Source organism: Elephantulus edwardii, unplaced genomic scaffold, assembly GCF_000299155.1.
Source record: "Elephantulus edwardii isolate Elephantulus edwardi_28Jun2011 unplaced genomic scaffold, EleEdw1.0 scaffold00027, whole genome shotgun sequence".
Taxonomy (NCBI): Eukaryota; Metazoa; Chordata; class Mammalia; order Macroscelidea; family Macroscelididae; genus Elephantulus; species Elephantulus edwardii.
Genome location: NW_006399777.1, coordinates 17635705 through 17659465, shown reverse-complemented (window position 1 = coordinate 17659465; position 23761 = coordinate 17635705). Strand labels below are relative to the sequence as shown.

At 43.3% G+C, this 23761-nt stretch overlaps 1 protein-coding gene across 1 annotated transcript in view; it reads left to right on the top strand.

The window, feature by feature from the left end:
- Nucleotides 1–15286, top strand: part of TF (transferrin) — a 66869-nt gene extending 51583 nt beyond the window's left edge. The window contains 4 exon segments of the mRNA XM_006883422.1: nt 2632–2714; nt 7481–7617; nt 12710–12764; nt 15073–15286. Coding sequence (XP_006883484.1) covers nt 2632–2714; nt 7481–7617; nt 12710–12764; nt 15073–15286 — 489 coding nt within the window.
- Nucleotides 15287–23761: the final 8475 nt, after the last annotated feature.

Below are 23761 nucleotides of genomic sequence, written 5' to 3'. Positions count from 1 at the left end.
TCTCCTCACAACATGTCCAGAGTATGTCAGACGAAGCCTCAGAATCCTTGCCTCCAAAGAGCCACCCGGTTTAACCCTCTCTAGGATGAATCTGTTTGTTTTCCTAGCCTTTAGATCTAATCTTTGTAAATCGTCATGGGTCTCTGGTTGTTTATGGTTTGTGGTATAGTACCTAATTTGAAATGGAGTATGAGGTCACAAGCTGGAATGCTTGTACTTCAAATTAAGAGGCTGCTTTGACATCGTACACTTACCCTTGTGGGGGCTGCACAGCCTGGAAGAGCATAGTGAAGTCCACGGGAGTTGTGGGAAAGCGATGCATGCTGCCTGGCTCCTTCCTGGGGACTGGTGGTCGTGTCGGCCTGTGGGGGAAGTGGAACATCTATCCGAGCAGCGGTCAGTAATAGGTCTGATGTGTGTACCAGGGCTACATATAATGGTCTTCCTGAGCGTAATAGCTGCACCTCCATTGATCCTGAGGTCAGGGGTGAAGATCTGCAGTGGTGAATGGGGCTTTTTTTTTTAATCTCCATTCATTCATTGTGGGGCTTCTTAATAGGGTCACAGCCCAGTGTGTTTCAGTGAGTACACTTGGGACCAGGTATTCGAGAGCGTGGTAAAAGACGTGTGTGTCTACTCGACAGATTGCCTTTAAAATCTACCTTTAAGGGGAGCTCTGGTGGCCTAGTGGCAAGAAGCTGCACTGCAATCCCAGAGGCACACGGTTCAAATCCACCAGATGCTCTGCCGAGGAAGGAGGGACAATCTCCTCCTGTACCAGTCAGATCTGATTTGACGGTACACACACATAAAAATAAAAAAAAAATTAAAATCTACCTTTAAAAAACTAGAGGTAGAAATGATAAGAAGGTGCTATGTTACAAAGATAGAGGATCCCTCAGATACCTGTCATGTTGTATAGTAACACTTAGATCCTTAGCTTTAGGGGCCCAGGTAGAGTAGTGTGTCATTGGTTTGACTGCTAACCAGACGATTGGTGGTTTGAATCCACTAGTTGCTCTGCAGGGAAAAGATATGGATTCTGTAAAGATTTATGACCTTAGAAACTTGCCAAAGGGTCACCCTGGGTTGGAATTGACTCAAGAGCTGCAGATTTTTGTTTTTTGGGGTTTTTTGTTTGTTTGTTTTTGTTTTTTAAATTTGATTTATTTGTTGCTGTTTTTTCATGACTTTCTGTTTAATCATACTAGCTTTGGTGTTGGAGAAGAGTATTGAGGTTACCATGGACTGCTAAGAAAACAAACATTCATCTGGAGAGGGTTACACCGGGTGGCTCCTTGGAGGCAAGGATTCTGGGGCTTTGTCTGACATACTTTGGACATGTTGTAAGGAGAGACCAGTCATTAGAGAGGGACATCATGCTTGGGAGGGTGGAGGGACAGCGCAGGAGGGGAAGGCCCTCTATGAGGTGGATTGATTAAGTGACTGGGGTAATCGGGATGGGTGTGTCAGAGGCAATGAGATCGGCACAGGACAGAGCAGAGTTTAGGGCTGTTGTACGTAGGGGGTCGCTATGAGTCCCAAGGGACTTGACAGCACATAACAGCAACAACAACAGTGTATCATTTGGTGGGGTAGTGAGTAAGGAGTGGTGCTGTCAGCCCCTAGGCAGGCAGTTTGAATCCACCAGCTGCTCCCTGGAAGAAAGATAAAGCAGTCTCCTCCCATGTGATTTATGGCCTCTGACTACCTGCTGGAAGGTCAGTTGGTTCATGCTCGATGCTAATGAGCTTAAGGGTTGTGGATTTTTTGTTTGTTTTTTTTTTAGTGTATCACCTAATCCTCAGATAGACGTATTTCCCTACCTCCTCCAGACAGGACCAGGGTTCTGATGTGCCCTTAGAACCATTATCGAAGCTGCAGCTGTAACATCAAATGTCATTTTACATTATGTTGACCTTCCTCATACAATAAGCTGTGTTAGAGCAGAGACCATGTCTGCCTTTATTCACAGTTAGATCTCTACTAAACTAATTTTCAAATTAAGATATTCACTGAACATTAGCTCAAGGCCTTCGTTAATGGATCTGCTACCTGAAATCCAGTACTAAGTGTCCGTGCTGCCAAACATGGACTTGGACTGAAATATTATTGTTGTTATTGTTCATATTCTGAATATAAATTAATTATTATGAATAATTATTTTAATATATGTGTAATGTATCTTACACTTAATTATTATATAAATATTATTAGTAAAAATACTTAGTAGTAATAATTATAAATTATCTTGTTATTGTTGTTAAATGCTGTCGAGTTGTAAGTGACTCATAGTGACCCTATTAACGAAAGACCTGAACACTTGGATAACGTTCATCGTTTCTCCAAGTTCATGGAGTTTCCGGAGGCAAGCTATTTCGGAAGTGGATGCCACTCCTGCTTCCAAGCTTGTTTTAATTGGGGAGCTCCACCAAACGCTGTCCACCATGGGTAGCCATTATCACATTTGACACATCACTGTCACAGTGTTTAGCATCAGAGCAGCCACGATGAGTTACCTCTATATAGCAAATGCACAGACCATAATTATTAATAAAATAATAATTATTAATTATGAAATTATACATTAATAACATGATTGCTCTTGTTATTATTTTTTTTCATCCTTAGGGAAGTAGCCTGACCTTGATTGACCTCCCTGGCCATGAGAGTTTGAGGCTTCAGTTCTTAGAGCGTTTTAAGGCTTCAGCCAGGTAAGTAGGAAGACGTGAAGTGGGTTCAGATGTTGCTCTTGAGGCCACTGTGCTGACTGCTGTCGCTGCTTGGGAGAGAGCGTGGGGACCGTGCAGTGGAAGTGAAGTCGGGCCTGGGCTCAGCCAGTCCGGGTTGCTTTTGTGAAGATTACAGAAAATATTTAAAGGACGTCTTAGAGTGTTTGGAAATTTGTTAACTCTTATTTACATTTGTTACAAATTTTTTTTCCCTTGGAGGTGAATTTAATTACAAGTAAAACTATTAAAATCTTCAAAAGAATTTTGAAGCTAAGGCTCTTAGAAGCTATTAAAATCTAGCATTATATATGGCAGTTCTTAAATTAATGCCTCAGAGTTCAGAAAAAGATTTTTCCATTTCTTTTAATATCTAATCTCAGCTCTGAATTGGCAGTTACAAGTCTTTTCTCTAAATATGTGCGCCACCGTTTGAGACACTTTATTCTTACTTGTTCTTGGATAGAAACTGATGGTGACACATTTCATCATCTTTGAACTTGAGAGTTGATAGTGGAAGTATTTTCTCTTTCTTAGTGGTACCAGAAAACAGCTGTCTTAAATAGTGCCATCTTAGACTCGACCAAATGTGACAGTTGGTTGTTATTTCTGAAGTGGCCATTTTTAGGCTTTAGGCTTAGATTTTTAGAGAGTCTATAGGGAATTGTGCTCCTCACCCGAAGGTGGAGCCTCTGGAGGTTTGAATCCTCCGGGGGAGAAAGGTGGGCTTGCTCACAGATGACCGTGCTATGTGACTTTTATTTCTCAGACAATTGAGTTATCTCCAACTCAGTAACTTATTATTGTTTTATCATAGGCAATCCATCTCTGTGTGTTCTCTCAAGGGTAATTGTACCAAGTTGTTGTTGTGTACTGTGGAGTCGTAACTGATCCATAACTGGGTCAGTTAAGTGCATGGGAGGAGATTGTCCTTTCTTCTCCTGTGTAGCAGCTGGTGGATTCAAACCGTGTACCTTCGGGATTGCAGCACAGCTTCTTGCCACTAGGCCACTTGAGCTCCCTTAATTTTAAATTTTGCCATCAATGTGTCAAAAATAGTATTTTTCCTACCAATTCCAAATATTAAATGACTGAAAGTGTAATTAGTTTTGTTCCAGCTATTTTGGGTAAATAGAATAAGTTATCTTTAAAATTTGGAGATGAGGATGACTCCAAGGCCAGCATTTGCCCAGAGATAGAACGCAGGAGGCAGGAAGGAGTAGGCAAAAAGAAGGATGGAAATGGGGCTCATAGAGAGGGAGGAGGAAGAGTGCTGTTACACAGTGGGGATTATCATCCGTCACACACAACGTAAAGTGCATGACTTAAGTGGAAAACCACTTCTTTTCTGTAAGCTTTCACTACAGTTGTAATAAAAAGTTTTGAAAAAACTGAACTCACTTAAATCCTCATCTTGATGATGTTGTTATGAACTTTCGAGTTGGAACAGAGTCATAGCTGACCTTCCAGCGGGTGTTCAGAGGCAGTGAATTGCACAGGAGGAGATTGCCCATCCTTCTCCCACAGAGCAGCTGCTGGATTTGAACCGTGTGCCTTCGGGTTGGCAGTGCAGCTCCTTTCCACCAGAACTCCCTCTAGTCATAAATGAATATATGCCCATCATTTATTTCTTTATTTTAAAATCTTTTCTTCTAGCTTATTCTGATTTAGAAGTATTCTATTTCTACTCTTTGTAGAAATTAGTAGTATCTATTGTCTTGTCTTGAACTGTAAGTTCTTTCATTTTTCCTCTTGTTTTTAAGCCCCCAACATTTAATGTTTTCCCCCTCATATTCAGTGATTACTGACTGCTTACCAAGATGCTGATGGAGGTCTTTGCTCCTTCGCTCCCTATTGCTTCTTATACCTCACTCTTTTTCTCTTTTTTTTTTAGATTTAGGTTTTACCTGCTCTGGGTATACTGTTTTGTTATTGGGTTGTTTTTTGTTTTTTTTTTTGTTTGTTTGTTTTTGTTTTTTTGCAGGGGGGCGCATACTGTTTAAAAGTGTTCTCAGGAGAATGAATAAGTGGCAAGAGTTCTTGTCCTTTGTTTATTTGAAACTGTTATTATCAGGCCTACTTTTTAATTTTTTTAGCTGAGTATAAAATAATAAACTGAAGGTCTTATTCCTGACGTTAGACCCTGCTGTTGCTGGTGAAATGGTTGCTATCAACCTGGTGGTCATTTCTTTGTGGGTAATTTGCCTGCCCCCGTGCCTCTATTTAGGAGTAGACTTGGCTGTGTGTCCCAAGGGGTGGCCTTAATTTGGTCATGCTTGGAATTCAAGTGTGATCTTCAGTCCTGGGTCATTTTCACCACTGGCTTTGAGACCCTGTTATTCCCCGAGTCTCACTTCTCATTTTCTGGATCTCTGATTAAACTGTTATTTCTGCTCTCTGGTTGCATCTTCTGTGTTACATCTTCCAAGTCTTTGTACTTTATAACCTTGTATTGTTACTCCTTCAGATTTATATTCCAGTTTAACACATGGAGACACTCTTTTCATCTTTGAGTAATCTCTATTTACCTTTTCACTAAATTACAAGTTCATTTTCTATCCTTTAAATTTCTAAAATACTTAACCTTTTTCTTCAACCTTAGATTCCTCTGAGAGAGAACTGACTTGCTGACAGCTAACAAAAGCAGTTTTGTGTATGGCTTCCAGTGGGCTCTTAAAGAATTCTAAACACAATTGCTTTATACATTTTCTTTGCATTTCTAGTTTTTGGGGTGTGGATCTTTCATGGTTTGTGGTTGATGTTTTTAAATGCTTTTGGATATGAATGTTCCTTTCCCCAAGAGGGACCATAGACTCCCTGAATCTGGCCCAGTTTTTGCGCTAGTCTTTCAGTTTGTGGACCTCACAGTCAGAGACCCCACATCTATGTGAAGCACTGGAGGCTGGGTGGTTCGAGTGCCATTGGATTTTCCCCTGTTAAGGCCACAGCTGACACATTTTCTTCAGGCTTCCCCCAGGCAGAGGCACAGCTTCTCTGCTTCCCTTTCTTGGGTTTGGGAGCTCTGTTGGCACAGTCACTAGAGAGTGTCACTGCTAATCCAAAGCCAAGCCTCTCTGGAAATTTGAGTGCCAGCTCTGATGGCCTAGTGGTAAGCTAGTCACAGAGTTAAATCCACCAGCGGCTCCATGGAAGAAGGATCGACAGGCCCCCTCCAGTGCCTTTGAAAACTGCTGGAGGGTCAGCTGTGAGTTGGTTCTGACTTGAAGGCACACAACAATAACAACAGCAAAACATGGCTCTGCTGGAGAAACGGGGACAGTTTACTCCCATGAGTGTGTAGCTTCGAAAACCCAGCTGGGAGTCATACCTGACCAGTTCTGACTTGAGGGTAGAATTTTTGTGTTTATTGTACAGCAGATGGCTTTTTTTCTCTTGTGAATTTTTTAAATTAATTTTAATGAAAGTTTACAGAGACTTTGGATTTCAATTCATTCACTGTTGCACTTGTCTCCCTGCCCACCCCTTGCCCCCCAGTTCACTCTTCTCTTTGAAAAGTAAAAGAAAAAAAAAAAGAAAAGTAAAAGAAAAATTCTTTCGTTGTTATACAATCCCTCCTCCCAAGGCCACTCCACTATGCAGCCTTTGTTCTGGACTCCCGTCATGACAAAAATACCTAATCACATATCCCTTTTAAACAGTTCTTTCCCTCATCTGTTTCAATGCAGTATACATAATTTATTCCCTCTTTTTCCATCTCCCCCCTAAGTCCTATGTCAGGCTTCTTTTTTAACAGTAGAATTATGCATTATTTTTCTTTTTGTGACTGAGATATTTCACTCAGCATGATGTCCTCCAGGGTCACCCATTTTGTATAATATTTCATGAGTCCCTTGCTTTTCAGTGCTGCGTAGTATTCCATTGTGTGAATATACCACAGCTTCTCTATCCATTTGTTTGTTGATGGGCACTTGGGTTCTTTCCAACTCTTTGCTATTGTGACAAAGCTGCAATAAACATGGGTGTGAGTAGACTGGCTTCTTTAAATGCTTGAGCTTCCTGCTTCAGTTCCAGCTCCCGGTGCTGGTCCAGCTCACGCCCTGAAGGCAGGGCTGCCAGCATCTTATCTTTCTTCCTCTGGCTGCTCTGTTGTAGCTCTGATACCTCGTTGTTTGGGGCACATGGCAGCTGCTCCATGTTGGCCTTAAAGATTTGTCTTCCTCTCAGGCACCAGTATTCTTGGGAAGGCAAAGAAAACCGTCAACTCCACCATTCACTTTCCACGGTGCACCCACACCACCTAGGTGCCGGCTTCCCTTTTGTTCTGCAGGGCCCGAGACATCACATCTTTCTACCCTGCCCATCCTCATTTCCCGTTTTTGCCCCAGATTTTGCTCTTACATCCTTCCTTCAAGTGTTCTTTGATGTGCTCACATTTAAAAATCCTCCTCTCGGTCCCTTTTACGGCACGTGCCTAGGTCTCCCCGAGCGTGTGATCACAGTGTCCTGTAGATGGTGACTTCCTGGTCTCTGAGGATCGGCAGCTTACCATCTTCCTGGGTGCAGGGCACAGCCGTGGGGCCACAGGAGCGCTGAATGCGTCTGGGTGTGCTGTGCGAACATTTGCAGCTGAGCTGTTTGTACAGTGTGTGATGATATGTGCACATACCGGGGGTGACAGGGAGTGGACAATGAGGCCAAGCCTTGCTGGGGCCATTCCGGGCACATCTTTGCCGTGGTGACAGTGTCCCGTTTTGTGCTCATTTGCCGCCTCTTCTTTCCCGCCCCCCCAGGGCTGTCGTGTTTGTGGTGGACAGTGCGACGTTTCAGCGGGAGGTGAAGGATGTGGCCGAGTTCCTGTACCAAGTGCTCTTGGACAGCGTGAGCCTGAAGAATGCACCGTCCTTTTTGATAGCCTGCAACAAGCAAGGTGCTGCCGCGTTTGCTGCCCATGATGGTGGCTTTATCCTGGGATGGGTATCAACATAATTAGTACAGTAACCAACTCATTTTCTTATTGATGATGCTGTTGTTGTTGCTGGTTGCCTTCGAGTCAAGTCAAGCACGACTCATAGGAACTCTGTGAACAGAAGGCCTGATGCCCCTCTACAGCTATCGACATCTTCCAAAGTTCATAGAGTTTCCGGAGGCATGTTGTTTAGGAGGTGGATGCCACTCCTGCTTCCAAACCTCTCATGGTATGTTACTGTTGTGTGCCATTGAGTCACTTGCGATGTTATAGTGACCTTGTGTACAGCAGCTCTGAACCTTTCCCTCTCCTGAGCCAGTCTCACTAACTCTGACACACCAATCCCCATCGCCCCAGTCACTGTATCAGTCCATCTCATCAGGGGTCTCCCTCTCCTGGGCTGTCCATCCACCCTTCTAAGCATCATGTCCTTCTCCAAGGACCGATCTCTCCTGGCCATGTGCCCAAAGTAAATGAGGCAGAGCTTCAAGATCCTAGCCTCCAAGGAGAGGTTTGATTTCACCCTCTCCAAGATAGACCAATTTGTTTAATTGGCAGTCCACAGTATGTTGAAGACTCTTCTCCAGCACCACAACTGGAAGGCATCTACTCTTCTGTCATTCTTAGTCATTGCCCAGCTTTCTGAAGAATAACCAGTAATTGAGAAGACCATGGCCTGGATTAGGTGCACCTTTGTATCTAGACTGACATTGTTGCTTTTCAGCACTCTGGAGAGGTCCATGACAGCAGATTTTCCCAGTGACTTCTTGGGGCTTAAGGCCTCTTCCCTCCCATTTGTAGCACACTGTAGTCACAATGAAATAGTTTCCCAAGGAAGGATGATGTCCTCTGTAGATCTGGTATATAGTGTTGTTTTCTTGGCCTGAAGACCTCAAAGAATACAGGCTCCACCTTGATCTGCTGACTTCTGGGAGAGGTGGGCGTACCTGTTTGGTGGAGGGGAAGCTGAGTCCCCCCTCCTGAGCCTTGTTTTTCTTCTAGACCCTCCTCTTCCCTTCCACACTGTATTCTTCTCTGTAAAATGCTTGTTGGTCAGATACTGTTCTAAGTCTGATCATTCAAATTAGGAATGATCAGACAGACTAGGAAGAAGGATTGGCCATGCACTTCCGAAATAGCAGGCCTTCAAAAACTATATATAGTAGAGCCTCTTGGACTAGCAGATAGGCAGCTGAGGTGGAGCCCTCAAGTATGGAAACACAAAGGAGGAGGAACAGTTGTAAGCAGACACTAGTGATTGAAACATGGAATGTGAGAGCAATGAATGTAGGAAAATGAGATATTGTTAAGGAAGAAATGGGCCACATAAACATTGACATCCTAGGCAGTGGTGAGACGAGATGGGCTGGCATGGGGCATTTTGAGTCAGACATTCATGATCTCCTATATTGGAGATGAAAAGGTAAGGAAAAATGGGTTTACTTTCATAGTTAAAAAATCATTTCTAGATCCATCTTGAAATATAATATTGGGAGTGACAGGATAATATCCATACAGATACAAGGAAGTCCAGTGAATACCACTATCATTCAGAGCCAAAGAAGAGGAAATACACGATTTCTACCAACTTTTGCAGTCAAAGATTAATCCAACATGCAATCAAGATGTATTAATAATGGGTGACTGGAATGCAAAAGTTAGGAACAGAGAAGAAGGATCAGTAGTTGGAAACACGGGTTTGGTGACAGAAGTGAAGCTGGAGGTAGAATGATAGAATTTTGCATAATTAATGATTTATTCATTTCAGGTACGTTTTATAAGAAACATAAATGCAGGCTATCCACATGGATTTCACTTGATGCTATGAGTAGGAATCAGATTGATTACTTCTCTGGAAAGAACTACTGGAGAAGCCCAGGTGAAAACTAGACCAGGTTCTGAATGTGGAACAGACCACCAGATACTCATATGCAAGTTCCAAGCTGAAGCTAAGGAAAAGAAAATAAATTCCATGGACACCAAACTAGGACCTTGAGACTATCCCACCTGAATTTCAAATCTATCTCAGGAACAGGTTTGAGGCCTTGAACACAAATGAGTGAAGACCAGATGAGTTAGGGGAGGATATCAAGAATACATCCAGGAAGAATGCATGAGCTCATTACAAAGACAGGATGAAAAGACCAAAATGGATGTCAGAAGAGACTCTGAATATTGCACTAGAGCGCTGAGAAACCAGCTCAGAGGGAAGAAATCAAGATACTAATGAGCTGAACAGAAGATTTCAAAGGGCAGCATGGGAAGACAAAGTATTGTAATGAAATATGCAGAGAGCTGGAGTCAGAAAATCAAAGGAGCCAAAGTCGCTCAGCATTTCTTAAGCTCAAGGAACTGAAGAACAAATTCAACCCTCCAGTTGCAATACTTAAGGATGTGTTGCGCAGAATAATGAATGATCCAGGAAGTATTAAAAGAAGATGGAAGGAGTATACAGAGTCATTGTACCAAACAGAATTGGCGGACACCGAAGAATTTCATGAAACAATTTAAGAGCAAGAGCCTATGGTGATGAAAGAGGAAGTTCAAGCTGCTCTGAAAGAATTGGCAAAAAACAAGGCCCCAGGAATTACCAGTATACCAGTTGACATTTTTCAACAAACAGATGCTGCCCTAGCTGTGCTCACCAAGTTGTGCCAAGAAATCTGGAGGACAGCCACCAGGCCAGCTGACTGGAAGAGATCTATTATTTGTTTCCATTCCAAAGAAAAGTGAGCCAACAGAATGTGGAAATTATCAAACAATATCATTAGTATCACATGCAAGCAAGATTCTGCTAAATGTTATCTAAAAATGACTGGAACAGCACATCAACAGAGAACTGCCAGAAGTCCAGGCTGGGCTTAAAAGGGGTCGTGGTACTAGGGATATTGTAGCTCATGTTAGATGGAACTTGGCTGAAAGCAGGGAATACCAGAGGAATTTCTGTCTGTGTTTCATTGACTATGCAAAGGCATTTGACTGTGTGGATCACAACAAACTGGCTGACTCTGACAAGAGTGGGAATCCCAGAACACTTGATCATGCTTATGTGAAACCTATACTTGGACCAGGAGGCACTCATCAGAACAGAGTAAGGGAACATTCCATAGTTCAAAATTGTGAATGGTAGTTGCCAGTGATGTGTCCTATCTCCATACCTTTTTAATCTGTATGCAGAACAGATTATCTGGGAGGCTGGGCTCTGTGAGGAGAAATGTCGCATCAGGATTGGAGGAAGACTTATCAACAATCTTCTTTATGCAAATGACACAACCCTGCTTGCTGAGACTGAGGAGGACCTGAAGTGCTTGCTGTCCTTGGAGAGGGACGTCATGCTTGGGAGGGTGGTGGGACAGCGCAGGAGAGGAAGACTCTCGATGAGGTGGATTCATTCAGTGACTGGCATAATGGGGATAGGTGTGTCAGAGACAATACGATTGGCACAGGACAGAGTAGGGTTTAGGGCTGTTGTACATAGGGTCGCTGTGAGTTACAGGCAACTCGACGGCACATAACAACAACAACAACACACACACACACACACACGTATATATGGCTGTGAGTTCAAGGATTTTTTTAAATCTTAAAAACCTATTATTTTGCTCCTAGCTTTTTTGTCCCTTTTTACCAGAATGTTTTAATGAAAGGTAACAGAGAAACTGTTAACAAATATCCTTTGGTATAGTGTTGCTTTTCTTTTTAAGTTCTAATTTCTCTAGTTACATTAATGATATTGACAGTATCTGATTACACGTACACAGTTTTGTACAGGGTACAGTCAAGCAACTTTACCTTCAAGCAGAATTTCTCCATGAGAGTTTGTGGAAAGTTGTGTTTCTTTAGCCTGTTACCCAGTAGCAACTTCCTAGTCACAACCAGTTAAACTAGGTTTTGGTTCCCTCACCTGTACAGTAAGATCAGTGGATAAAATATCTCTGCGGGCCTGTTTCTCATTGAAATTGTGTGTCTTTGAAGAGCCCAGGGCATTTCTCAGAAGTGATCAAGTCACAGCCCTAGCCGTGTCCTTTCAGAAATGTGGTCTCAGAGTGACTGACCAACTCTTTATTCAGTACAAAGGGAGCCCTTAACATTTTTTGTTGAATCAGAACGTAGTTCTTTGTGCATCTGACACTTGGACCTGTTATTGGAGCATCAGCTGAAAATACGCAGTGTTTACTTTCAAGTGACAGGGTCTGGTATTACCTGCTGAAATGAAGACACGTCTTAAAATTACAAAGTCAACAGCATTTGTTTTTGCTATACTAAACTAAAATGTTATTGTTAAGTGCCATCGAGTCCAGTATGACTCATAGTGACCCCACCAACAAGAGATCAGAACCCTATTCTATTAACTATTGTCATTTCTTTAATGTTCATAATTTCCAAAGGCCTGTTGTTTAAGAAGTGGATGCCAATCCTGCTTCCAAGCCTGTTTTAATCTGAGAGCTCCACCAAACCCTGTCCACCATGGGTAACCATTATGATAATTGACACTTCAGTGGCGCAGTGTTCAGTATCACAACAACCTCAAGTTACCTCAGCACAGCAAACTGACAGAAGAGTGCTGTACCCTTGGAACAGTGTTCTTAGCTGGACTTATATATGTGTTAATTTAAAAAGTCTACTGGGTGGAGATAGTTGTCATTTTTAGGGCCACCAATATAACATAACTTTAGGGAAATTCTTTTGTGCAAATATAAAGATTACTCTTGATGGGGAAAGAACTAATAATAGAAGATAATAGTAATAGAAGATCTTTTTTAAAAAAAATTTGTTATTATTTTTTTTTTGTGTGTGTGTGTACCATCAAATTGGATCTGACTGTTACAGGAGGAGATTGCCCCTCCTTCTCCAGCAGAGCATCTGGTGGATTTGAATCATATACCTCTGAGATTGCAGTGCAGCTTCTTACCACTAGGCCACCAGAGCTTCCTCGAAGATCTTTTAAAAAAAAAATAGGAGTAGGGAGAATATTAATAGTGTAAGTAGGAACTTTCTGTCTGTTCCTGATGTCTTCTTGTGTAAATTAAAACATGTCTTTAATTCTTTCCAGATGTCACAATGGCAAAATCAGCAAAACTAATTCAGCAGCAACTTGAAAAAGAACTGTAAGTATGAATGTTGGTTAACTATCTTGAACCAACCATAAACAGCCTGTTCATGTTTCTTTTCTTCGCTTGTGTATGATTTTCACAGTAAGGTGATAATGAATATAAATATGCCTGTTAAATGCTTGGTGGAGGAATTAATGGAATTATAAAAGCATTAATGGGATGCTTGCTTATAAGTATTTTTAATCTTTCTAAAAAGAAGATTTCAGACCAATGGAAAAAGTTCATTCTCCATTTACTCCTACCATTGTTGTTATTGTGTGCTGTGGAGTCGTAATGGACCTGGAGCGGACTGTGCCGCAGGTCCTCGGAGGTAGTAAATCACAGTCCTTCTGCAGAGCATCTCGTAGATTTGAACTGTGTGTCTTTGCTATTGCAGCACAGCTTACCACTAGACCACAAGGGCTCTGTTTAGCCATTAGTAGTAGAAAATAGAGATTTTAGAAATTGTAAAAAATTTAAAAAAAAAAGCGCCATTGGAAATTTTTGTTGATGAAGTAAGAGATAAACATTTAGAAAGAGTTTAAAAATACACTACTGAGGGAGCTTTGGTGGCCTAGTGGTAAGAAACTGTACTGCAATCCCAGAGGTATGCAGTTCGAATTCACCAGATGCTCTGCTGGAGAAGGAGGGGCGTTTCCTCCTGTACCAGTCAGATCCGATTTGATGGTACTCACACAAAAAAATTATTACTTTTTTTTTTTAAAAATGATACACTACTGGAACCTTTTTCAAATTGTCTTCAGGCTATGTTAGCATATCATTTCACTTGCTTTTACGTCTGAGTTTATATATTGAGCTGTATGATTTTGGCTTTTTTTACTTAAAAGATTTCTCAATGTATTTATGTTCTAGTTTATACAGGGCAGGTAAAAGCGAATATTTTGATAGGAAAAAGTGATTCACATTTTACTAAAGTAAATTATGTTTCTTAAGGACTTGTGTAAAGGAAACACTCTGATGAGAAAACCTTTTTTCCCCCCTTTATTTTTTTGTGTGCGTACCGTCAAATCAGATCTGACTGGGACAGGAGGAGATTGTTCTTCCTTCTCCAGCAGAGCATCTGGTGGATTCGAACTGCGCACTTCTGAAATTGCAGTGCAGCTTCTTGCCAGAGAAAACCTATTCTAAGGAACAAAGGCCATTATGATGTTGCTTATGTATCCGTTTTGTTTTTAAGTCATGTAGTCCCAGGTGTCCCAGTGTTTTAACACGTTGCCGTAAATGACGTAAATGACGGCAACTGTGTTTCTAAGCACAGTTGTCAATTTAAAAAGTGTGTGGCAACGTGTTAAAAGACATGTTTTCCTCAGACCACTTGTTTTTTCACCATTTACCTTTTACTAGATCAGTTGTTCACAGGGTCATTGTGAGTCAGCATCCACTCCATGGCACCCTGACTGCAACAGCAGCATCTCTTTAAGATGGCCTCGTGGCTCAGTGGTTACGGGCTTGACTGCACCTGACAGGATGGCCCCTGGACACAGCAGCCTGGATGGCAGACAGCATGCATTTCTTTATTACAGCCAGCAGGTGGCAGTAAGGGATGTTCTTGTTCAAATTCATGGCCACTGTGTCAGAACTGATTCAGCTGACATTCCAGGGTGTGTGAGGCTGTGAATTGCACCGGAGGCAAATGCCCATCTTCCAAGGATCAGCTGGTGGAATCCATCTGCCAGAGAGACTCTCACTTTGTGCTGGGCAGTAGTAATTTTGCTTCAGTTAGATGTTAAAATTTGGAGTGTTTTAAGGGCGCTCTGGTGGCCTAGTGGCAAGAATCTGCACTGCAATCCCAGAAGTAGATGGTTTGAATCCACCAGATGCTCTGCTGGAGAAAGGAGGAGCAATCTCCTCCTGTACCAGTCAGATCTGATTTGATGGTACACACACACACACAAAATAATAATAAAAAATAAAAATAAAAAATTTAGAATGTTTGGCTAAGATCATATCCCTATAGAATCAAAGTAAAAATAAATGTCATTATCTAGATACATTTATTTCCAGAAACTAGTTTTTATAGTGCACTGTAGCACGTACTTTATTTTCCAGTGTAGTTCAGACTCCAGGATGTCATCCAGAGCATACCAGCTTTAAGGGGCACCACGCTGAAGAAGGGTGGGGCTTGGAGAGTGCTGGAGAAATGCTGAGAGGACTGTCAGTGTCATCTCAGAGGTGTAACTGATGGCTTCATGACTTAGGATTTGAGTGTGGAAATATTTAGGAATGAAGATGTCTTCTTAAAGGCTTTTAATTGCTGTGCATGAAACTGAATTGTGTTTGCTTTCCTGCCTGCCTTCCACAGCAACACCCTCCGGGTGACCCGGTCCGCGGCCCCCAGCACCCTGGACAACACCAGCTCCGCCCCCACTCAGCTGGGAAAGAAAGGCAAAGAATTTGAATTCTCACAGTTGCCCCTCAAAGTCGAGTTCCTGGAATGCAGCGCCAAGGGTGGCAAAGGGGACAGTAGCCCTGCCGACATCGGGGAGCTGGAGAAGTGGCTGGCGAAAATCGCCTGACCGGAAGATGTGTGTGACGGACACTCGGAACAGGATGCATTTCAGAAGCGATAAAGGAGGGACGGAAGATGCGATTAGAAAGAGCTCCTTGTTCCAGAAACAAATTATTGTTGAGATTAGTTTGGGGTTTGAGTTTTAGGGTTTTGTTTGTTTGTTGTGGGTTTTTCTTTTCTTTTTTTTTTTCAGTTTTCCTTCATTTGACTCCCACATCCTCCCCGTGTTTCCACGTCCGCAGCATCCATTCAGCCTGTTCTAACCACAGAGGCACCGAATCTGTGACATAACAAGTAGGCTCAGGGCAGAGGAGGAGCAGATTATCATGAGAATGTGGTTTTAACCTGGAAAGTCTCCTGATCCTTCTACGCTTTCATCCCTTCTTCCTGCAAACAAATGCTCCTATTTATGGGACTATTTGATTTCTAGTTTCCCCTGATTTTCATGGGCAGTACATTGCTCATGGCTATTGAAATAGTTCCCCAGAGTGGAAATGTACGTGCCCAGCCGAGGGTTCTGCTCTTCCTCGGCTCAGTGATGTGCACGGCCACACGCCAGCCTCCCAGCACCTGTGTTTCTCAAACACACACTCTTCAAGCCGTGGAGCCATTCCTATACGCCAGAGCCTTGTATGTCCTGGCGGTTTTCCATAACTGGGGAATATGGAGAAAATTTACACACTGGCTCAGGGCTCCTGGGCTGTCTTCATGCTTTGCCTGATGAGCTCTGACTTTGTACCTTGGCTAAAATGCCATGGAACAAACATGAAATGGGTAAGAAAGCAATTCTCTGCACATTTTTGAATGTATATTCATCAATGCAGAAAAAGAAATGTTGTCGGCCGAGGATAAGAATCAAGAAAGAGATGGGACACCAAGAATGGAGGAGAAAACAGAGACCTGAAAGGCAGGTGGTGAACAGCTGGAAACCCAGCTTCCCCATGATTTCATCGAAAATTGTCAGGGAGCAAATCACAAAGAGAATTCTATGCAAATGAAGCTAAGCTCTTTCTGTTGAAAACCTTTTGCTTGACTCAGGAGGGAGGGGTTAGCAAATACAATGCAAGCATTGTGAAAATGCCTAAGGTCTGCCTTGGTAGACTGTCTTGGAGAATTTGAGCTTGTATCTGCTCCTCTCTCTTACCCTAATAGAGCAATAGGTTTATCATTAACACTGAGTTTGATATTTGGCTTCCCACAAATAAAAAGTCACTCTTTAAATCTGATGTTCTTTGTTGTCTTGACTGCATGGACTTCATAAAGAATTCATTTCTTGGTAAATAAACCAAGCTCTCTAGTGTAAAGCAAGTCAATGGAACAGTAATGGTGAGTGCAAAGGTGTTTGGGATTCCGGCCTCAAGTCATATTTCTAGGGCCTAAAGATTGCAGTGCATGAGGAACTAACTCCCTTTTCATATTTCACACGCTAGGGAACAAACTCCTGCCACTTTAAAGAAGACAGTGGGAGTGGAGGGGTTGTGGTGAGAGGCCAGTTAGAACAGTGTAGTAGGTGCAGGGTGTTTTGGGAATGAATACAAAGCAGGCCATCTTACCTGGTCATGAGAGCTTGTGGGTGTGGGCTGGGGTAGGGGACAGCCAGGGGGAAGCCCGAGACCCTTCAAGTCAGCTTGAATGGGGCCTCCATCCCAGGCACTCCCATCACCCAACCTGTGGTTGGTTCACGTAATAGGCTCTATGCACAAGGATCCAATCTGGATACCTTGTTGGAACAAAGGTGATCCAACAGAATGTGGAAACTCTCCAGCAATACCATATCACATGCAAGCAAAATACTGCTGAAGATCATTAAAAACCGGCAACAACAGTACATAGATAGGGAACTGCCAGAAGTTCAAGTAGGATTTAGAAGAGGCCATGTCGTCAGGGATATCATTGCTGATGTCAGAAAGAAAATATACCAGAAAAATATTTAGGCTTTATGGACTGTAAAGGCATTTGACTGTAAGTCATAAGTTGAGAAGGATAGGAATCCCAGAGCGCTTACCTGTGCTCATGTGAAATCTTTACCTAGACCAAGAGGCTATTGTGCAAAGAGACCAGGGGAACACTACATGGTGTAAAATTAAGAAAAGAGTGTATCGGTGTTGTATTCTCTCCCCATATCCATATAAACTGTATGTTGAGCAAATCACTCGAGATGCCGGGTTCTATGAAGAAGACTGTGGCATCAAGATTAGAGGAAGGCTCATCAATAACATGTTATGCTGATGACATAAACTTCTGAAAGTGAGGAGGACTTGAAGCACTTCTTGCAGAAGATCAGAGAATGTGTACCGTCAAGTTGGAACTGACCCATAGCTGACCCTCCAGCGGGTTTTCAGAGGCAGTTAATCACACAGGAGGAGATTGCCCACCCTCCCGCTGAGCAGCTGGTGGCCTCGAACCAGGTGCCTTCAGGATTGCAGCACAGCTTCTTGCCAGAAGGCCACTAGATCAAAGAATACAACCTTTAATATGGATTGCATTTGAACATCAAGAAGACAAAAATTTGCCACTAGACCAACAGGCAACATCAGGATGTTAAGTGCCATCGAGTCATAGATGACTCATAGTGACCTTATGAATGAAAAGACCTGAACACTTGTATAACTTAGGTCATTTCTCCTTGTTCATTGGGTTTCCAGAAGCAAGCCATTTCGGAAGTGGATGCCACTCCAGCTTCAAAGCTTGTTTTTTAATCGGGGAACTCCACCAAACACTGTCCACCATGGATAACCATTATCACATTTGGCACAACAGTGTCAGTGTTTAATCACCTCAACAACCACGAGTTACTTCTGTACAGCAATGCACAAACCAGTGCTATAACATCAGAATAGATGGAGAAAAAAAAAGTGAAACTGTCAATAACTTCATCTTCTTGGATCCACGATCAGCATTCTTGGTACCAGCAGTCAGGAAATCAGACATACTGCACTGGGAAAGTTTGCAGTCGGGAACATCTCCAAATTATTGAGGAGCAATGCTGTCCATTTGAGGACTAAGGTGACTCTGATTCAGGTCATGGTCTTTCCAATCACTGGTTATGCATCTCAGAGCTGGACAGTGAATACAAATGCAGGAGAAGATGCCTTTTAGGTGTGGAGTTGGAGAGAAGTACTGAGCATCCCATGGGTGGCCAAGAGAACAAACAAATATGTCTTGAAGACAAGTGCAACCAGAGTGGTCCTTGGAGGCAAAGAGGATAAAGCTTCGCTTCACATACTCTGGGTGTGTTGCTAGGAGAGGTTATTCCCTGGAGAAGAACATTACACTTGGAAAGGTAAAGGGTTGGTGAGGGAGAGGAAGACCCTCAACCAGGTGGATTGATACGGTGATTGCTGCAATGTGCTTGCTTTAGTGTGTCAGAATGTATGAAGATGGCACAGGATAGGACAGAGTTCAGATCTGTTGCTCATAGGGTCGCTATAGGTTGTACTCAATGGCACCTAGCTATAACAACATGCGTAAGTACATAGTACATATCACTAAATATTGCCATTCTTTGTACAACTTCCCCTGTATCCCCTCTCCTGGGTACCTGCATGCTGCTGGTAGGTGAAATGAAGAAAAAAGCCACCTGAAATCGAGAAGAGTTTGTTGTTGTTTGTTTTTTTTTTAATTAATTTTAATGACATTTTCCAGAGACTTAGGGTTTCCATTCCTTCATTGTTGCATTTTTCTCCCTGCCCACCCCCTCCTCCCCAATTTGCTCTTCTCTTTGAAAAGTAAAATTCTTCCATTGTTATACAATCCTTACCCCCCAAGTCCACTCCACTATGCAGCCTTCTTTCTGGACTCCTGTCATGACAATAATATCTAATCATATATAGATTTTAAACAGTTCTCTTCCTCATCTGTTTCAATGCAGTATACATTATTTATCCCATCTTTCTCAGTTTTCCTGCAACCGCAACGTCAGTCCTGTTTTACAAAAGTGGCACTATGCAATTTGTCCTTTTGTGACTATTTCACTCAGCATAATGTCCTCCAAGGTCACCCATTTTGAGTAATATTGCATGAGTTCCTTGTTTTTCAATGCAGTGTAGTATTCCATTGTGTGAATATACCACAGCTTCTCTATCCATTCGTTTGTTGATGGGCACTTAGGTTGTTTTCAGCTCTTTGCAAAGCTGAGCAAAGCTGCGATAAACATGGGTGTGCATATATCTGCTTGGGTGGCCGTTCAAGTTTCTTTAGGGTATATTCCCAGTAGTGGAATTGCTAGGTCAAATGGTATTTCTATTTCCAACTTTTTGAGAAAGTGCCACACCGCCTTCCACAGTGGTTGCACCAGTTTACACTCCCACTAACAATGAATAAGGGTTCCTGTTTCTCCACAACCTTGCCAGCATTTGATGTTATTTCTGGGATGAGATGGTATCTCATAGTTATTTTGGAAATCATAAGTTTTTATACTTTCATCCTTATCAGCATTCTTTCCTGGAAGCCTTATTGCTCCTAGTTCTTCAGTCTTAGGGATTCCATTATTTGCCCCTTTTCTATTACCTATTGGTGCAGTGGTAGCTTAAGAAATTAGCCTAGAAAAATGATGTGGAAGTCAGGAATATGAGACATGCCCTCTGTTCCTATCAGGAGTTGGCGCTCACTGTTGATGGGCTAGGAGTCGATGGCGTAAAGCCTCGGTTAAGAAACACACACACTCTCAGCCTCTTTGTCCACTGGTGGGACCGGTATGCAAAAATGGTGATCAAACAGGGAGAGCAAGGTCGGGTTTCATTCAAGGCATAAACATGCACTTAAGGAAAGAACATTCTGCCTGGCATTTTGGTTAAGCCTCAAATGCAACCGATATTATCTGCAGTACTTATTAAGCTCATTGAGGAACTGACCCTGAGAGATTCTTAGTCAGTAGTAGGTCTGGTGAGGGCCTTGGAGAATCTGCATGGTCACTCGGCCCTGTAACAGGAATCCGACGTGCCTGCTTTGAGGTTGTCTGGCCTGGAATATTCGGCCTGCTTTTACATTTTTTTAAATTTTTTTTCTCTACTAGTTTATTTACAAAATTAAAATACAAACTCAAACAAATTCTTTCCATTTCCCTCACCCCCCTCAACTACCAAATTGTACCACCCGATGATTAATCTCCCCTCCCCCTGCACATCCACATCTCTCTGCTTCCAGCCTCTCCCACCCCTCCTGGATCCTTATACTCATTCTACAATAATGGTTTTATGCAATATTTATCCTTGTGGGACTGAGTTAGTTCACGCAGCATAATGCTTTCCAGTCCCTCCCAAGTTAGGTAATAATTTACAAAGTTATTGCCCCTGTGTGCTGCATTTTTAATGGACCTTCACTGTTTCGGGATATAAGCCTGGTTTTTCATAACAAGGTGAAGTGAGCAAGCAAATAGCAGAGGCCTTCCTGAGGACTACTGCATTTCTTTTGAATTGCTGCCTTTGAGGCGTGATACTGGGGAAGAGTACAGACTATTTCATGCACCCCCAGAAGAAGAAGAAACAAAAGTGTCTTGGAGAAAGTGCAGCCAGGGGGTTCCTTAGTGGGAAGGATGGTGAAGCGTCATCTCACACACTCTGGGCATGTTACTGGTCCTTGGAGAAACGACAGCATGCTTGGAAAGAAGGAGGGTCAGAGAAAGAGAGGAAGCCCCTGCCGGGATGGATGAACACAGGGACCGCAGCATCGAGTGCGTCAGAGATGGTGACGACTGCACAGGATAGGCCAGGGTGCGGATCTGTTGTTCGCAGGGTTGCTATGAGTCGTACTCAGTGGCACTTAACAACCACCACCCTGCTTCCTACTCCTGGACTGAAACCATCCTGCATGTGAGAGCTTGGGCCAGGTGAGGTCAACCATCCTGCATGTGAGGGCATGGGCCAGGTGAGGCCTTTGGGAACACTTTCTGGTGCCATGGGTGTATGCGGTCAAATGGGTGCGCTGGTTCTCATGGTGTCCTTTTTTTCCAACCCAACAGGCATATAGGCAAAACCCTTCCATTTTCTCCCAAGATGAAGGGCAAGTGGAAAGGGCTGCCCGGCAGGACAGGTGGACTGGGTATGCTCGTAAATGAGACAACTGTCCGTACAACAAACATGGCAGTGTCAGAGCCTCCCTGTGTGCGAGTACAGAGACCTCCCAGAACAGCCACCACGTGATCTAGCAGCTTAATAGCACCTGAAAGGTCACCTGAAATCTTTGCCTTTTAATGGCTTTCAGAAAGTCACTAAAAAGAAGAGATTCCTAGTTATGTCTCAACATTGCTATGTGTCATCAAGTCATCTGCAACTCCATAGCGACCCTACGTACAACAGCCCTAAACCCTGCTCTATCCTGTGCCAATCGCATTGCCTCTTACACACCCACCCCTATTACTCCAGTCACTGAATCAATCCACCTCATAGAGGGTCTTTCTTTCCTGTGCTGTCTCCCCATCCTCCCAGCATGATGCCCCTCTCCAAGGGCTGGGCCCTCCTTGCAACATGTCCAAAGTATGTCAGATGAAGCCTCAGAAACCTTGTCGCCAAAGAGCAGCCTTGTTTAACCCTCTCAGGATGAACCTGTCCGTGTTCTTAGCAGTCCATGGTATGTACATTCAATATTCTTCTCCAGCATCACAGCTCAAAGTCATCAATTTTCCTTCTATCCTCCCTAGTCATTGTCCAGGTCTCTGATGCACAGCAAGTGATTGCAAAGACCATGGCCTGCATCAGGCACACCTTAGTCTCCAGAGTGACACTATTGCTTTTCAATACTCTGGAGAGGTCCCTAATGGCAGGCTTTCTCATCACAATATGTCTTTTCATTTCTTGGCTGTTAGTGCCAAGCAAACTAAAGCTGTGAACAATCTCAATCTCTTCACCATCCATCCTGATGCTGCCAATTGGCCCAACTGACGTCTCAACATTAAGGGGGAAAAAATCCTCCCCACTGGGCCAACAGGCAACATCATGGTAGATGGAGAGAAGATTAGAGTAGTCAATAATTTAATCTGGCTTGGATCAATCAATACCCTTGGCACCAGCATCCAGAAAATCAAATGATGCATTGCATCAGGAAAATCTGCTGTCAGGGACCTCCTCAAAGTGCTGAAGAGCAATGGTGTCAGTTTGAAGATTAAGGTACACCTGATCCAAACACTAATCTTTTCAATTATTTGCAATGCAATGGAAAATTGGGCAAGGAATAAAGAGGACAGGAAAAGAATCAATGCCCTTGAGTTGTGGTGTTGGAGAAGAGTGCTGACTAGTCCATGGAGTACAAAGAAAGAGATATGTCCTGGAGAAGGGGCAGCCAGGGTAGGGATGATCAATCACTGTCTCAAATACTTTGGATATGTGGTTAGAAGAGGCAAAGGTGGAGGGTCGGCAAAGGGGAGTGGGGCTCCTTAACGAGATGAACTCACACAGTGACTGTAACAATGGGCTCAAGGATGTCCGAGGTGGTCAGGATACCACAGGGTCCAGCTCTGTTTTTCCCGGGCTTGCTGGGGGTCTTTGACTCAAGGGCACCTAGCAAAAGCCATCTAGTGCCTGTACACCCCTTCCTGCTCACCATGGTGACTGAAGAGCAGAGATGAAAAGCAAGCCCACACACCTCTTACAGTCACCTGCTCACCAGGCTTTTTTCAGAATGGAGAAGATGGGGTGGAAATGAGTGTCCATCCAGCTTCATCCGTAGGCTCCATCTTCCCCCTTCAGAGTAAGCTGAGAGGCCGAGAGGAGGAAGCAATGGAGGACGCTGGGAAGTGGGCATTCTTTGCAGATAACAGAGAGGACACATTGAAGAAAGAATACACGGCAGTTGCCGGCCCCCCCCCCGCCCCCCAAGCTTGATCACTTCCTGAGAAACTTGTAACACCTAAGCACATCAAAGACCAGACCAAACAATGGATCATGATAAGAGTCTGAGCTTGAATAAAAAAGCTAAAGCCTAACTTAATTAACGTGCCAAAATCCGAGAAGTACCATCTTAGTCCTTCCCAGAACCCCAATAAAAAGGACCCCCCCCTCAAACTGCCCGTGTGCCATTTTGATCCTGTCCTCATGTTTTGTGGCCAGGTCACTTGGCGTCCCTCTCAGACCGGGCAATAAAGGCCTGTTTGTTTCTTGGGACCAATTCCTTTCTTTCTTTCTCTCCCTTGCGCTCTTTTTTTATATCTAACATGCATGATCCTTGCTTGCACTTGAGGAAATCCTTCTGAACCGCCCCCACCTTCCCGATGACACCCATGAAAAAGACAAAGACAAGAGGCTTCACATTGAGAATTAGGGGACAGTTTATTGTTTGACCAACATGCTGAGTCTTTTCCATGTTTTTACACAGTTTTATGTAAAGTCAATATGGCTGCTATTGCCTTCTGAGCTGGTTAAGAGGTGGAAACGCCACCCTCTGTGCTCCTCCCAGCCGTTCACTCTATGGGGTTGGTGAGGGGACAAGGTGACACACACTTCAAAGATGGCAGCCTGACCTTTGCTGCGCTGGCGGCTTCCAACCTCCC